At 38.1% G+C, this 17889-nt stretch overlaps 1 protein-coding gene across 1 annotated transcript in view; it reads right to left on the bottom strand.

The window, feature by feature from the left end:
- Positions 1-17889, bottom strand: part of ADARB2 (adenosine deaminase RNA specific B2 (inactive)) — a 651932-nt gene that overhangs the window by 87916 nt on the left and 546127 nt on the right. Inside the window, exon 4 of the mRNA XM_020990375.2 lies at positions 6019-6133. Within this exon, the coding sequence (XP_020846034.1) occupies positions 6019-6133 (115 nt within the window). The remainder of the gene's footprint in view (positions 1-6018; positions 6134-17889) is intronic.

Below are 17889 nucleotides of genomic sequence, written 5' to 3'. Positions count from 1 at the left end.
CAATTGCCACTCAATATTCTTTATTGTGCTTAGATGTCAGACTTTATGAATCTTACTATGCCCAAAAAGATCCATGGAGACATATCATCAACTTTAATTTTCTCTGTATTCTACTTAGCAATTAAGATCAATTCATTGAGATACAGATGATAATTTGCCATCTTTTATCACAGCATGAAATTGCTATTTAGGGGCTTTTTGTCCAACTCATATCTTGTTCTCCCCCCACAGGAGACATATGAAAAGACCTCTCTGTTTGATTTTAAGATCAAAGTGATTGTCAGCCATATAGGAAAGAAAGCAAGAAAATTGGATTGGGAGAGAAAAAAAATCTACTAATAACCTTCGTCTACTAGGCCCCTGAGAAGATGAACTTTTACAAATGCTACTTAGGTGATGAAAACAGATGTTTCTGACTGTATTTAAACTGTCAGGCTTTATCAAGTGCAAATGGGAAAACAATTTTTAAATACCAGCTTCTTGCTCACCATAATGACTTGATTTTTTTCTTACAGTCAGGAACACGCTACGGGCAGGATGATTGACAGAAATCTTTACTGTGTCTGGTAATTTTCATTGTAGGAAAAAAAATTCACTCTGGATCTTCATAACTCAACTTTCAACATGCTAAGACTAGAAAGAATACATAGGGTTCCATTATTAAATAAGCTGAGATTTTCTCTATATTTCCTTCAATAAGACAGACTCTTTGCTCACAAGCATTCTGGGGTCAAGTTACTTTGACAGATGGGTTTTGACTAGTTTAGAAAGGTTTTGCTAAGTCTAACTGTAGCAATAGGTTAGGCCTTTGATACACTGCTTAACTCGGCCATGAGTAGAGATTCTGGTGACTGAAGCAAATTCACTTGTGGGGCATGTGACCTGGCTCTGGGGGATACCTCTCCCCCATTTATCCAAGGGCTTTGTTGGAGTTTTATTATTCCTCTCTTCGGGTGAAAGACATTGAGAGACCCCTAGAGTACTCTCTCTTCATGGGTGGCATGGGATTTAGGATCCATACTGTTCTTTGTCAATTGTTCCGATAACACGTGTGCCTCAAAGCTCAGCCTGATTGTATGGAGCAACATTTCTACTTCCTACTCCTAATCTAAGAATCAACCAGCTAGGGACCTGGCTTTTCCAGCTTCTCCCCACCTAGTGTCTTGAGTAGACCATTTTTATGGAGACAAAAATCCCCACACACTCAGTGCTCTTGAGCAAAGGTCTGGTTGTCCCTCCTTAGTTACGACTCTGCTTCTCTGTGGGAGCCAAATCTTGATACGACAGTTAAAAGGGCATGTAGTTGTGAGGGATGATTTAAGCTGCAGGCAAACCATCTTGGTGAGGCCATGCTTGTGAAAGAGACTATTAAAACTAAGGCTTTCAACCCAATCTTAGAAGTGTCACCAAAAATCTTTCTGGCTACTGCCCTAATTATTATTACTTTCGGCTGCCTACCTGGAAGGTAAGCATTTGGTAACATTTATTTTTTTGTGGACATTTGCACATTCAAAACTGTACTTTGTTCTAAATGTTCCTAACTTTCTCCTTAGTACAAAATCTTTCAAAACATGTTATTTAGCTGACAGTATGTGGTTGTGGAGCTAGGAATGCCATAATCTCCAAACATTTCCAATGACGACCTTCATGCAAGACTTGGCACAACATACATGAACTTACTTGAAACACTTGTGGTCAAAAATGTATCAAGAGCAAGGGATAACAAATAGATAGTCTGAGTGTTGCCCTGAGTTCATGTTAAATGTTAAATTTGTTAATTGTTAAAAAATGTTAAAAAAAAAGTTAAAATGACATGTTAAAAAATATGGAGAGGAAGGCTTCTAGAATTTGGGTAGATAGATCCTCTTTGGAAGGTCCAACTTTTTTTTTTTAAAAAAGTAATTGAGTAAATATTTAGAACAGTAGGCTCCATAGGTAGGGAAGGGGAGGGATATATTAGGAAATATAGGTGATATAAAAATGAAATATATCAACCAAATTAAAAAATACCTAAATTACATACCTCAAAGATGTTGTTAGTTTCACATGGTAATGTATATAAAGTTCTTTGTGAATTTTGAAGCATCATATAAATGTTAGCAACACTGTCTTTGTATGTAGCAGCAGGATAGATCATCAAACACATTATTGGAACTGTCAGCTGGGATGCAAAATTGTATCATCATTGCTACTATTGTTGCTTAGCTGTTTTTCAGTCAGGGTCAACTCTTTGTGACCCCATTTGGGGTTTTCTTGGCAAAGATACTGGAGGGGTTTGTTATTTTCTTCTCTGGATCATTTTACAAACGAGGAACACAGGCAAACAGGGTTAAATGACTTGCCCAAGGTCACATGACTAATACTTGTCTGAGGCCAGATTTGAACTCCGGAACATGAATCTTCCTGACTCCAGGCTTGGCACTCTATCCATTGTGCCACCTAGCTGCCCTTTGTATTATCATTAGATATTGGAATAATGCATCATAAGCACACTGTGGCTACCTCAAGATACATACAGCACAAATATAAAGAAGATTGGCTGGATTCTTTATTTTCCAGCCAGATGTTTGTGTATCTGACAGACTCAGAACTTATAAAATCTCAGATGAGGGCTAAAAACTGAGTTAGAATGAGCAATAAAATGATCACCTTTAATCAAATAATTGATAATTGTGTAATCAACCAGTTTTGAAATGTTAAACAAGCACAGAAATAATCACAAATGGTTGAATCTAATGACCAGTGAGGTATTTATTAGTAATAAGTTGTTTTTAAAATAACCACTAGGATTTAACAATAACCATTTTCCCCCAATGGGATAACTTGTATACGCAATTTTGATTTTCTAATGCTTGCCTGCCCCTATTTCTTCCCTGATGCCATGATGCCTGGCACATAGGCTAGAATGCCATCATGGGAAGGAAATCTTTCAGCTAGATTTTTCCTTTCCAATTTGGAGTCTGAACACTCATCACTCTGGTGGTAACAGACAGGAAAACTAACAAGTCAGTTCAAACCATTCCTAAATCCCAGTGGTAGGTTTACTTGCCTTCCTCTATAGTGGCCAATGCCTATAACGAAAGGGGCTCTTACCTTTCTCTAGTTAATAAGGTATTCTGGACTAAAATGTCCTCTTGTGTCCATCACTGAAAGACAACTGTGAAATAATGAGTAGTATGGAGGAGTGATGGACGATACCTGCCAGGGGAAACTTTCTCCTTTGCCATTGTGTACTAGGCAGACTTGTTGAGCCTGAATGTCGTGAATGCAAGCCTTGAAGAAAACCGGCCAGAAAAAAATATCAGATTTTCTCTCCTCTGTGATGATCATCTCACATCAGCACTTGGGCATGGGGAGGAGAGAAATTATTAGGTTTTGACCCTTCCTTGCCAATATGGATTATGTCTTTTTGACACTTTGGAAAATAAAAAATCCAAGAATGAATCATAGGAATTAGACCTCTAAGTGAACTTTGATGTTCATTGAGTGTACCCCATTCATTTTACAGAGACAAACAGATCTGTAAGAGGCAAAGCTAAAAAACAAAGTAATAAATAGAAGAGCCAGAAATAGAACCCAGCCTTCTGCTTCCAGTCCATTGATGTTTATGCAGCAAGGTGGCAGAGTGGAGAGAATGTTGGGCTTGGAAACAGGAAGACCCAAGTATGAATCTTGCCTCAAAGACTTATTGGCTGTGAGACCCTGAGTAAGTCATTAACCTCTCTTAGCCTCAGTTCCTTCCTCTGGAAACTAGTGATAATTGCACCAAGATCATGAGGTTGTTGTGAGGACCAAATGAGATAACATATAGAAAGTGATATGTGTATATAATACATGCAATATATGTATATACGTATGCACACACAGTATACACAATCATATATATATATATATATATTCATATGGATATGTACATACATCTATCTCTCTATGATATCTATTATATCCTAAAGAAAACGATTAGAGAAGTAGAGAGAGGAAGAAAAAAGAAAGCAATGGAATAAGGGAAAAAGAAATGGAATATAAAAATAATAAACAATCAAGCAAAAGCAGAAAGGCATTCCATATGGGTCTGCAACTGTTCTGAAGTGTGGTGAGGAATGAGAGGCTTTGGAAGGAGTGACATACTATTACCTCTCATCCACTGCCCCCCCTTTCCTTTGCTGCCCTCGCTCATGCCCTCCTCCCCCTTCTCACCTCCCCCAAAGCTAGCGCTGTCCCCTACAGTTCTCTCACACTGTACGAAGGCTATGTGTGCTAGTAGCCGCTGAGCAAGACACACAAATACCACTTGGCCAGTGGGAAGGAGAGAGAGCTACCCTAACACGACCATCAACACCTCCCCCTCTGTCACAGAAAGGTCATTTGCACCCGGGCTTTCGTTCACCTGTGGAAGTGGCAGCCATCTGCCAGGCTCCTGAGGCAAAAACTGGGCAGCTGAAAGGTCTCTTTATTTAGATGTCGACAGAGCCCAGAGTCCAAGGTGTCAGGGCTTACTTACTGGAGGTGGAGGGGTGGGTGGGAAAGAAAAGATTTGTTTTTACCCATCAATCCAAAACCAGCTATTTGGTGACCTTGGCTAACCTTAGCTTAATGCCTCCAGCTTAAAAACAAAAGACAAAAACCTCAGCAGTTAAACTTTTCTTTAGAAAGAAAAGAGGGGGCAGGGAACCTCAATTTAAAAAGGAGGAAAGCCAGTTGGGTATTTGTTTTTTACCTATTATTGTGGGAATGGAAATATTTGCATAATGATAGTTTTCTAAAATAGGGTTAATTATGCTCTCCCTGTCAATATGTTTTTGAGATTTTGCTTAAATTTTGGTGCTACTTTTTGTCTTCATTCTTTCCTGCCGGTTCCTTTACTTTTCAGGGAATATTAATTTCCTTACTTGTAAAATGAAGGTGTTGGATTAGAAGATTTTCTAAGTTCTTCAACATGCCAAATACAATGATCCTACAGCTTTTTTGAACTAATCCAGTGCCACTGACTAATGTGTGTTAATTTACTTATCCAAAAGGAAAAAATCTGCCTATTTTGTGACTATTTGTGTTGTACCGAGAAATCAGCGAGCAAAACCCAGATGTAATTTAAAATGTGGATTTATTAGCGCGTGGCTGCCAGGGGTATGCACATCCAAATCAAGCAGCCCCAATCAAGGGTTGAGCTAGAGTTTATATGGAAAAGAGCACGGGAAAGAAATGCCAGGAACACTGATGAGGTAATCCAAAGGTACAGGTGTCTTTGGGGGCTATGGATGGGAAAGTACAGGGAGTATACCAGACAGGGAGGGGGATGGATCTTTGGAGTCTGGCAGGAGGAAGAGTCCTTGGGCTGGTCAAGGACACCCCTCTCCCTCTGTCTTGATGAGAGAATGCTCTGCAACAAGGGAAAGCTTTCTCACAACACAGGAACTTACTGAGGAATTGGGAGGCTTCCAGAGACATGATCTGAGGGCTGGGGCCTGAGCAGCCAGATAAGGGTCGTGCTGAGGCCCATGCATGAATAACTGCTAGGCACAGTGCCCTTAGGCTGGGGAGTGGTTGTCAGAGACAGTGTTTCTGAGACTAGGGAGACATCTGGGGCACAAATATAAGCACAAGCACCCGAGCACCCCATCATTACAGGTCAGAGATCACACAAATCAGACCAGGTGTCCTGGTCTCTGGTATAAATATAATTATCTAAAGCAATTATATTGCAAGCATTCTTATCCATTTGTGTTGGAGGTACGGGCTATGCTGAGCTATGCAAGAGTACATTTCACTATTGTTTAGATTTAGGAGGAAAGAGGTCTGGGGCAAGATTAAGCACCAACTTTTGCTTTCCATGGCTTAAAGGGCCCTACTACCTAAATGGCAAAATAATGTTCTGCATTACATTTGGACCTCACTTACTGTGTTTGGCTGCTGTTCAGGGAGAAAAGAGTATATGTTATTTATATGGAGCAGGTAAATAATATATCATCTTTCCCACCCAGGATGAAATTCCCATCACAAAAGGAAAAAGAAATGAATTACCTTTGGTCATGACAATTCCTGCCAGAGATTTGTGGCGGGCATGCATGGAAGTCAGGTTGTCTGTCAATTCTTGAAACTTCTGTGTGACCAGCTGGTACACTGAATCAGCAAACTCCTGGAAGATACAAACACCAGGATATCTTTAGCTTGGGTGAGAAGAGTAGGTGGTAGATGGACAGTGAATTTTCCACTATTGACTCTCCTTCCTAAATTCAGTTCCATCTATGAGGACCACTTTGGTCTGGACTATGAAAACATGAAATACATCCTTATGTATTTCCCTATGTCATTTTGAGAATTGCAACTATTATTTTTCCTTTTTTGCCCCCAAAACCTTGAAAATGAATGTGATTTTGTATAGCATTGGTTCATGTTGGGAGAAGAGATCACATCAATCTTTCTTGATTTGGTGATAGAACAGAGTATAAAGTGAGTCTCTTTGGACACCTCCTGATGAAGCAGACAACAAGGAAGAAGGTCCAATAGCCCTCAGGTTAACATTTTATAACATTTAACAAAACTTGCCTTCATTTCACACAGATCCAAATTTTACATTGGAATGGGTATTGAGTAGACATGTTGTGATTCCTTCCTATCCACACATCCCAGGCATAGCCCTAGATTTAGTGCAGTGTGGTAGAAAGAGAACTGGATTTGGAGTTGGAGGAGAGACCTGAGTTTGATTCTGGATCTGCCACTTACTTTATGACCTTGGATAAATTACTTGACCTATTTGGCTCTTAACCTTCTTTCATGTCAATTAAAGGAGTTGGACTAGAAGTCCCCTCCACTCTGACAGTCCTATGAACTCTTTGGAACTAATCCCATGCCATTTAATTTGTTGTTTGTTTCTTGTTTAGTTGTTTCAGTCATGTCTGACTCTTCATGACCCCATTTGGGATTTTCTTGGCAAAGATACTGGAGTGGTTTGCCCTTTCCTTCTCCAGCTCATTTTACAGATGAGGAAATTGAGGCAAACAGGGTTAAGTGACTTGTCCAGGGTCACACAGCTAGTAAGTGTCTGAGGCCAGATTTGAACTCAGGAAGATGAGTCTTCTTGACTCCAAGCCCAGCTCTCTATCCACTATGCCACCTAGCTGTCCATGCCATTTAATAAGATAATGGATAAATTACTTAGCCAAACAGTGAAAACAGTTAACTAAAAGGTTTTTAGTTTCATAACTATTTGGACTTCATGATCTCTGGCTATGTGGTAGGAAGAAAGGAAGGAACATTTGAGACCAGTGGGTAGTAAGGTGGTTCCTAGATTGAGCTTGTCTGGAACAAACCTGGAGAACACTAGAGGACACTTGAATGCCTGGGACCATTTGCTTTTCACTATCTGACTTTTTTAGATACAAAGACAAAGTATTAAAAATGCTAGCATGCCTCTCTCACATCCTTCTGACCCAGCTTCTCCTCATCCTCATTAATCCTGTCAGGGATATTGATCCTTCCTAGCCAGGACATACCTAACATGTAGCTACTGCTCATGTCTAACATTATCTACTTTGCCAGCAAAGCACTTGATATGAAAAATAAACACAGGGTGGACTTATAAAGGTGTAGTAGCTAGTCTGCTTCCAGTCTGACTATACTCCTACAATAACACCACCACCACCGATAATTAGCATTTGTATGGCACTTTAACATCTGCAAAATGCTTTAGAATGTGAGCTCCTTGAGGGCAGGGGCCATTTTCCCCTTTCTTCTTATCCTCAGTATTTAGCAAACAGCCTGGCATACAGTAAAAGCTTAATCAGTGCTTGTTGATGTGTTGTTGATTTATTTTATGTATGAAATTTCATTTGATCCTCAAAACAACCCTTTGAGGTAGATGTTAGTATTATCTCATTTAGGAAACTAAGGAGTTATGTCATTTGCCCAGGTCACACAGCTAAGAAGTGTTTGAGGTAGGATTCAGACTCAGGTCTTTCTGCCTATGCTCTATTCACTACTCCAATTTGCTGCCTTGTATTCCAAGTCTGTACCAATTTTTCTAAGTGCAAAGGTTGGTTGCAGAGGAATATAGAGTTCCTGTTCTGAGGTTCATAGACTTTCTGAGTTATAAGAGATCTCAGTGACCATCCTATCCTATACCTGGCCAAGAGTCTCTTCTACAACATATACAAGTGATCATCCAATTTTTTCTTTCTAAATTTTGTTTTGAAAAATTAATATTTATTTAGTTTTAACATTCATTTAAAAAAAATTGAATTCTGACTTCTCTCCCTCCCTTGCCCTTCCTTGTGAAGGCAAGAAATGTGATATCAATTGTGTATGTGAAGTCATGTGAAACATAGTTCCGTATTACTCATATTGCAAAAATAAAAAAAAAAATAAAAAGCCAAAAACTCCAAGAAAAATAAAGTTTAAAAATATGCTTCAATTTGCATTCAGACTCTGTCAGCTCTTTCTCTGAAGGTGAATGGCATTTTTCATCATAAGTCTTTCCAAATTGTCTTGATCATTGTACTGATCGGAATAGCTAAGTCATTCATAGTAGATCATTATGTAATATCGCTCTTATGTGTACAATGTTCTCCTGGTTCTACACACTTCACTTTGTATCAGTACATATAAGTCTTTCCAAGTTTTTCTGAAAGGATCCGACTAGTCATTTTTTATAACACAATAGTATTCCATTACAATCATATACCACCCCTTGTTTGTTCATTCCCCAATTGATGGGGAATTTCCAATTCTTTGCCACCACAAAAAGAGCAGCTATAAATATTTTTGTAAATATAGATATTTCCTTTTTCTTTGATCTATTTTGGATATAGACCTGGATCTATATGCCCTGTGGCGTTCCAGAATGGTTGGTTCAGTTCACAACTCCACCAACAGTGCATTAGTGTCTTAATTTTCCCATGTCTCCTCCAACATTTGTTATCTTCCTTCTCTGTCATATTAGCCAATCTGATAGGTGTGTTGCGGTACCTAAGAGTTGTTTTAATTTGCATTTCTCTAATCAATAGTGATTTAGAGCATTTTTTTCACATGCCTATAGATAGCTTTGATTTATTTTTCTGAAATCTACCTATTAATATCCTTTGACCATTTATCAATTGAGGAATGCTTGTATTCTTATAAATTTCAATCAGTCTCTATGTATTTGAAAAATGAGGCCTTTATTAGAGACACTTGCTGTAAAATCCTTTCCCCAGTTTCCTTTCCTTATAATCTTGGCTGTAGTAGTTTTATTTGTATAAACCCTTCTAAATTAAATATAATCAAAATTATCTATTTCACATCCTATAATGCTCTCTAACTCTTGTTTGATCTAGTTTTTTCCTGAAGCTCTCAGATGAGGGCTTTTTTTTTTTTGTCAATTCTCATTGTTAGGAAGTTTTCCTTACTTCTGGTTAAAAGTTGCCACTGAAGCTAAGCAGAAGTTTAATTTCTCTTCCATAAGACAGCCCATCTTAAACTCAAAGACTGCTATCATGTTCCCTATAAAGTCTTTTCTCTTGTTTCGAATAGTCTCAGTTCCTTTAACTGATCTTTCAATGGCATGATCTCAAGGACCTTCACCATTTTATTTGACTATCCTGGGATGCTGATGCATCAAAGACCTTCCAAAAATGTGGCACTCATTTTTTTAAAACTGCATTCTTTCTCTGCAGAATCTCCGTGTCTGAGTCTACATACAACCCAGTCAACCCAATTCAATCAATTTGGATGAAAAATTAGGCAAACTTTCTCTGTAGCAAATGTATTTCTTTGACATTTTCCTTTGAAGCTAGTTACACTGGTACTATGGAGACAATGGTAGGGATAAGAACCAAAAATAGAAGATATAAATGAGGATAGAGTCTAGCCTGGTGATTTCGTTGGTGTGGGGAATTTCCTCTCCTAATGTATGTGACACCTTTTGTGCAAGCTATGGTCTAGCACTAAGCACTTAAGTAACCAGGCCTGGGTCACACAGCCAGCAGATCTTTCTGACTCTAAGGCCAGCTCTATTCACTATACCATACTGGCTTTCATTTTATGTAACTAATTATAGGAGTTTAAAAAAATCCATTCTTCAAAAAGTCAAATGAGTTGATGATCATATGAGCTCTGCTGAAACAAAAATAGGCCTGTTTCCCGGAAGGAAAACCTCACCAAACATATTTTTGCCTCCCCTCTTCCCTCTCCCACCAAGAAAGGCTGTAAAAACACTCACGGCAAAAAGTGTGTCTCTTCCCTAAGTGCTGTCTCAGAAGGTTAACAGCCTTTCCCATATGTTGTTGTGGCTGTGATAGCAAATGCTCATTATTTTTACAATTGTTCTGTAAATACGTATGGAGAACCCACATAAACAATAAATGGCATACAAATGAGGCTTTCCTTGGGTGGGTGTACCAAAACATGGGTTTCCCCTCTTGGATAATGGCTTTGGATTTCTTGGTTGGCATATGCAAGTGTGTAGAAAGGTAATTATTTAGGAAGTACCATGCCTGGTTAATGTGTTTGCTTATTTACATATTTTTTTACCCTGGCTTATTACCTTTGCCCACAGTGCTTGAAATAAAACTGTTGCTGTAATATAAAAAGTTTGAAAAGAGAGATATTGGTTTATCTCCTAAACTACCTGGGATAGTGTGTGTGTGTGTGTGTGTGTGTGTGTGTGTGTGTGTGTATGTATGTGTGTGATATGATTCAATAATTGTAAGCACAAGTTGGCCCTCTGAATAAGGGAGATGAGTCAACTAGTCTTATACTGGGGATTGCTTATATATCCAGAAAGGTGCTCGCTCCTGTGGGTGATACAGAAGTATGTGTCATAGTTTCTGCCCTGAATACCATACCTTACAGTCAGGTTGGTGAGATAAGAATATCACACCTAGACTCAGAATTTTAGAACTGGAGGGGACTTTTGCTTTTATCAATATGGCTAGAAGCTGCTTAAAGAGCCCCTTGTCTCCACCCCCCAAATTGCCTCTTCTCAGTTCCTATTCTTCATTCCTATCTTGTGTAGATCAGAAATTAGACCAAGCTAATTACATTTCTAACAACAAGAAGAAAGAACCTTCCTCTTCATCATTCAATCCTCTATTTTGCAGATGAGAAAAGTGAGACATGTAGATATTAGGTTCATTCTTGGTGGGGCGGGAGGATCATTAGATTGAGAGTTGCCAGAGATTGAATCCTGGCTTTGTTATTTTATGTCTGTGTGGGTCTTGGGTCAGTCAATTCACAATTTCAGGCTTTAGTTTTCTTATCTGTAAGATAATGAAGTTGAACCTGATGTACTTTGTTGAATCCAGTTATGAGGGACAAGGGGATGAGCATTTATATATTGCCTCATATGTGCTAGGTATTGCACTAAGAGCTTGATAAATATTATCCCATTTGATCCTCGCAACAACCCAGTGAGGTAGGTTCTGTCATCCCCATTTGACAATTGAGGAACACAAGGTTAAGTGACTTATTCAGGTTCATATAGCTAATTAGCATCTGAGGCTAGATTTGAACTCAATTCTTCTTATTTGAGGCCCAGGATTCTCTCCTTTGTGCCACCTAGATTCTGGTAATGAGTCAGGGAAGAGATTTTTGAGGCATCATCCTATCATAGATTTAGGGTTCATCATTTCCAACCCTCACATTTTACAGGTGGAAAAAACTGAGAGTTTGATTAATTTATTTTAGGTTGCTCAGGTAGTAAATGGAAGAGCTGGAATTTGAAGCCAGGCCTTCTAGAACCAAATCCAGAGTTCTTTTTGCTGTACTTAATGCATTCTTCAAAAAGGGCTCTTCAGACACGGTTGGACCCAAAAGGGCCAGAGTGACTTCTGGCCATGATAGTAGTACAACTCAGTTCTAGAGTAGACAACCTGGGGCCCCTGACTCAGATGAGGAAGCATATTCTGCAAGGATCAAGAATTCCATCAGATCTAACAGTGGGGCCAACCTGGGTCTTTCTTCATTGTTGGAAGTTGAATTTGTTTGGTCTGACTTCCAGTCCAGACAATGCAGACATAAAGAACAGGAAGTGAGAAGGGGTGTTTTGGGATTGGGGAGACTAGGAGCACTTTTTAAATTGGGCCAGTCATGGCAAAGTGTGGCTAGACTTCACTTTTTGTAAGAAATCTATTCTGAGTCAGGTTCCTGCTTGCTTCTTCTTCTGTCTTCTTCCCAAGAGGTCTAACTTTTAAGACAAGTATAAAAAGACTAGCCAGTGAAAGAGGAGAGCTATAAGAAGTACTAGGCCTAACCCCAAGACCACGCTAGGCTTTTAAGACCTGTAGTTTTGTAAGTTTAAATAAGATCTAAATTTCTTATTTTTCTTTATAGTAATACACATGTACAAATAAATGTACAATGCTTCAGGGGCATACTCAGGATAAACAGACTGTAATTTACTGTCTTTTCTACTTGTTTGACAGACTTTAGCTTGTTTGAATGTGTTGTTGGCTATTTCCCAAATTTCATACTTACATACAGTGAGGGCCGTATATACTGCATATATATAAATATTAAATTCAGGCCCTGAAGTAAAACTCCTTCAAATGACATATATATGCTGAGTATAATATGATTCACTAAAGATTTTAAAAATAGTAGGAGTTGAGAATTTTTTTCCCATTTGGAATTTGTTTAGATGGATCTCAAATAGTAACTAGTTCTGATATCTCTGTGCTCAACTTTGGTATCTCAATGCTAGCTAACTGATGCTAATTTATTTGAACTAAACAGTGTCATTTAATTCAGTTCAATTCAATAAAGATTTACCAAATTTCTATTACCGAAAACTATTGCTCCAGTCTAGGTAATATAGAATACTTATGTATCCTCTGTGCTCATACATGTGTGTGTATTTACACACACACTTACACATATATAATCACTTGCTTTACATACGCTATTTTCTAGAATAAGTATTTTTATATTCAAGAAGTGACAAGACAGCCCAATGAAATATCTCAGAAATGACATTTTAGCAAAGTTTTTAGGATAAAGAACCCTGTTGCTCCTGAAGGCTAATCTGTGTTTTGATGAGCTGACAGATCTGCAGTATTATTATATGGATAGTCCTTCCAATGATGCAGATTGTAACCCAACTACATCTTGTCATCTAATGAAACTCATTGAGTTTCTGTAAGTACCCTGCAAGGGATCCATCCAACATGCTTGAGGCTTTCTCTAGATTTTTTTTTGCCACTTTAAAATACCAATTGAACCCAAGATCTGTCAATAATAATTCAACGAATATTTATTAAACACCTACTCTGTTCATCATGGGAAGTACTGGGTACACAAAAACAAAAAAACAAATTGTCCCTGTCCTCAAGGGGCTTATGTCCATTCATTATCCTTTGTGGTCCCTACATGACTAGCTCACCTCCTTTTCTGGAGAAAGTTATCTGGGGATGCTATCCTCCATTCTGTTTCTTCTTAATTCTTTGTTGGTTATATGTAAGCATCATGCATTATCTCCTTTGTCTTTTGGCTGACCAGTAACTTTAACTCTTCAGAGAACATGCTATTCCAGGCCATGTAGTTATATGGTATCCCTAATGACTACTGACGGTTAAAAAACATTGGACTTTGTTAGAGTGAGAAGTTTAGGACCAGCTCTCTCTTCCTCTTCCTCAATTCTGGACCTGTTTCATTGCCTGTCTGGAGTGCCTCTGCAAGATAACTGATGGGCCAGCTCTCTGGGCTTTTCATCCAACTTTGTGTTGTATCCTGGACAATAGAAATTCTTTACTCTATTGACTTTTCCTATATATATTGAGGTGACTTGGGTTCTGGAAGGATCCACCCGTGGAGAATAAACACTAGCAGCTTCTATCACCCTGAAAAAGCTGTAAGCAGAGCACTACCAACAGATGATGTCTGCTTCTTAAGGACTACACTAAGTGTGGAAGATCTCATTAGGAATAGGCTAAACACTTGAGAATGAATTATTTGTTCATCACAACTCATGAGTCAATGACAAATATAAAGTCTCCCTTAGTTCTCTATGACTCCTGTTTGCTTCTGATTCACAGTGGCAGAGTGGTAGAAAAGGACGTTAAAAGTCCAATAGTTTTTAGACAATCTATTTATTTTTATTATTGGTTTTTTAAATATGAGATCTTTGTTTAGTGACCAATGACTACCTTTGGAGGACCCTGAATTATTCAAATTCTTGAATACATGAAAGCAGGAGACATAAAGGCATAGCAGGGAAATGGAAGTCTGCCATACAGATTTTCCCTGGAAAGGCAAAAGAATTGGCAAGCAACTTCACTTGGCTACCTCATGTTACAGTACTAGGCTACGTATTACATGTATATAATACAATATTGTATGTAATACTATATTATATATGTATATAATGTAGTAATACATACATATATGTCTAATATATGTATATAATACAGTACTACCTATTATAGTACTAGTATAGTATAGTAACATTTGTAAAAACCCACCATAATCACAGATTATAGGCCAATACAGGTTACAGAGGTTAAAAGGAAATGTACCAGATAATTTGATGAGAGCCTACAAATTAAATCTATGTATACGTTAATACTTGATGACTTTACAAAAATATTTACAGTGCTACTTTTCATAGAAGCAAAAAATTGGAAACAAAGTAGATACCCATAGGCTGGCAAATGGTTAAATAAATGGTGGTACATGAATGTAATAATACATTACTGTGCTGTAAGAAACAGTGAGCATGATGACTTCTGAGAAGCATGGGAAAATATATGAATTTAGGTAAAGGGAAGTGAGCAGAACAAAGAAAGCAGGGTGCAATTATTCTAACAGTGTAAATAGAAAAAGGAATTTTCTATATAGTGTCCTATGGCAGGCATTCTTGTCAAGCACATGGAAGATCAGGGGTAGGTTTGCTTCAAGGAATGCATGATGGAACAGGCCTCTGCCCCACTTCAGAGAAGGCACATATATCCTCTGACTGACTCCTGTTGGTCATGGTGACTCAAGGGTTCATTTTGTGTGGTTAAAAAAAAGTTTTGAATTGACAGCTGAACTGCAACTTTGTGGATATACCACAGAGTCATCTCTACACTTCAAGGCTGCCATGAAGAGAAGACCTAAGGCCCAAGGACCGTATACACACACGGACACACTCTCTTCTTACAAGAAGATGTAAGTAAGGATCCTTTCATAGGGTACAGGGCTGGTGATCTCTATTTAGAAGAAAGGATTGACATTGTCAACTTGAGAATGACTAAGATGCACACTATTACATAGAAAACGATCAGATGATTCTCCTACTATTACAACTCAGTTTAGTCCTGTCTGCCTGGCTTCCTTTTGAGCCTTTTAGGGCCCCTCTCCCTAGGTACTCTGCTCTCATTATGAGCTAATTAACCCCAGTCTCATCTAGCCGTTAATAGAATCATTTGAAGAAATGAAGAAACAGGGCAAATTATTGGGATTTGGGCCTTCTTCATGGCTACAAGGCATTTCAACTCTTTAGGGAAAGAATGCCTGCAACCAGTTACTGCTTAACACTATGTTAGAATACTCCACCCAAAGGAAGGCTCCCTCAACCACAACAAAGAAAGGTAGTAGAAATAATATCCAGGAATGGTTTTTCTTAAACTTAAGAAATCTGGAAAGCAAGTGAAGTCTGGGGGTGCTACTCTGACATGCCACAGTCAACATTATTGTTTGGGAGATATAACACAGGGACCACTATGTCTAATGACAAGGTCAGTAATTACAAAATATTCCTGGCCAGTTAGATTCCTAAATGCCCCATAAGTGTGCCATCTTCATATCTAACTACAAATCTTTGCTCATGCTATCCCCTAAAGCCTTCAGAGTGAAATATCCTTCCCACTTAACTCTGCTTATATGAGTTCTGCCCACGGGTCAAGATTCACACCATTTTTGGGGGGACTTTCCTTCCTTCTGGCCACTTTTCTTCCTGGAAAGGTGCTCTAAATATTCACATTACCAACATTTCTAAGATAGGGACCTTGCACACCTTAAAGCTATATTAAAAGTAATGCATAGAGTACTGGACTTAGAATCAGGAAGACCTGGGTTTGAGTGCCATCTTTGACCATTACTAACTGTGCAATTTGATAATTATCTAGGGAAAGTCACTTAACTTAAAATGACTCTCATTTTCCTCATCTGTAAAATTGTAAGGTTGGACCCAATCATCTTTGGGGTCATCTCTGAGTTCCTTTCTAGCTCTAAATCTACTATTCTATGACCACCACTATCATCTTTCTTAGTTCACTAATTAAATCCAAGATGAGGATAATAGTACATTTGTCATTATTATTATAGCTAGCATTTACATAGCACCTACTATGTGCAAGGCATTCTGCTAAGTACTTTACAAATATTATTTCATTTGATCTTCATCACAACCGTGGGAGGTAGGTGCTATTTATTATTCCCATTTTACAGATGAGGAAACTCAGGCAGACAGAAGTTAAGTGACTGTCCAAGGGCTCACATCTAGTAAGTGTCTGAGGCTGAATTTGAACTCCAGGCCCCCTCTCTCCACAGTGCCACTTATTTCCCTAAAAAGATTCCTTTTGATTTTTTTAGCTAGTTAATTCACTAGACATCTTTTCATATTTGTAGTTTCATTAGAGAAATAAGAGTTGAAAAGATTGAAATTTAAAAGGACCATTTCTATGAATAAAACAGAAATGTTCACCATGGTGTAGGCAATGAGTTAGTTTCTCAGGAAGATATAAAGTATAGTAGAATAGACTCCTATGGAAAGTTTTTAATTGAAAAACTCCACTATCATTGCCCCAGAGCCCATGCTTAAAAACTAAGTCATAGAGTAGGTGATGACCTGAATTGGAAAAGAGAGTATCCTCAGTGGGACATTATATCAATGAAGTCAAGAGTCCTAGCCAAACGCTCCTCTTCAAATAAATCAAAACCAAACTCCAACGAATGTCTGAAATTTGGAACATTCAAGAGAATCAAACCTATAAATCCCCCCCCCACTTATCCCACCATACCACTGAAACCTAGTAAAGCTCATTACAGTTATTTTAAGTGATCAACTGTTAATTAAATCATATACATAATTGCAGCTCCATATCTTTTTTCATGTCAAAAATAATTTGTATATGTAAAAGGCACTTCAGTTGATTTCATAAGGAGTTGGAAAGCAGAGGAGGATTAAAAATCTAATACTGATATATATGTATATCTAATTTAAGCATAAGACATTTTTATTTTTCATTAATTGGGATTTAACATATACAATATAATTTTGATTAACCAGAATCCAATTAATCAGAACCCTAAATTAATTTGATTTCCTCTACTATCAGTACTTGGATTAAAAAAAGTCAAAATGCCTAGAATAAAAGTTAGCAGTGATCCTAGGGTACAACTGAGGGGTTGTTTATGTTCAGTCCAATTTACTTTTAAAATGCTATCCACAGACTATACAATTTGATTCAATTCAACAAGTTTTATTGAATACCTTCTATGTGTCAAGCACTCCACTAGGTCCTAAGAAATAGAAAGATGATCTACGACATGGTCTTGGCATTAAGGAATTAATCTCACTGGAATTTGAAAAAAACAACATACACATCCTTATTTCTCTCACAAATCATTATTGAATACCCACAATCCTTTAGTGTTCTGGACACTAGAGAAGACTATGATACTGCAGGGTAAATAAGGTAAACTTTTATTCTTTCTTCAAGACCCACCTAAGATCTCATTTTCTTTAAGAAATCTTCAACTGGCCCAACCACAGCAATGGCTCCTTTCCTTGAACTCCAGCAGCATTTATGTGTGTGGCTGGTACTTAAGCTAGTTTGAATGATTGTGTTTATGTGTATCTTGCTTTGTTTTCCCACCTGGACTGAGCAGGTTAGATACAATGTCTTTGGTACTATAATACTCTATCTTACATTCTTG

This window comes from Phascolarctos cinereus, unplaced genomic scaffold (genome assembly GCF_003287225.1).
Source record: "Phascolarctos cinereus isolate Bilbo 61053 unplaced genomic scaffold, phaCin_HiC Scaffold_1;HRSCAF=81, whole genome shotgun sequence".
Taxonomy (NCBI): Eukaryota; Metazoa; Chordata; class Mammalia; order Diprotodontia; family Phascolarctidae; genus Phascolarctos; species Phascolarctos cinereus.
Note: the sequence above shows the minus strand (reverse complement) of the source record. Positions and strands in the feature narration are given on the sequence as shown.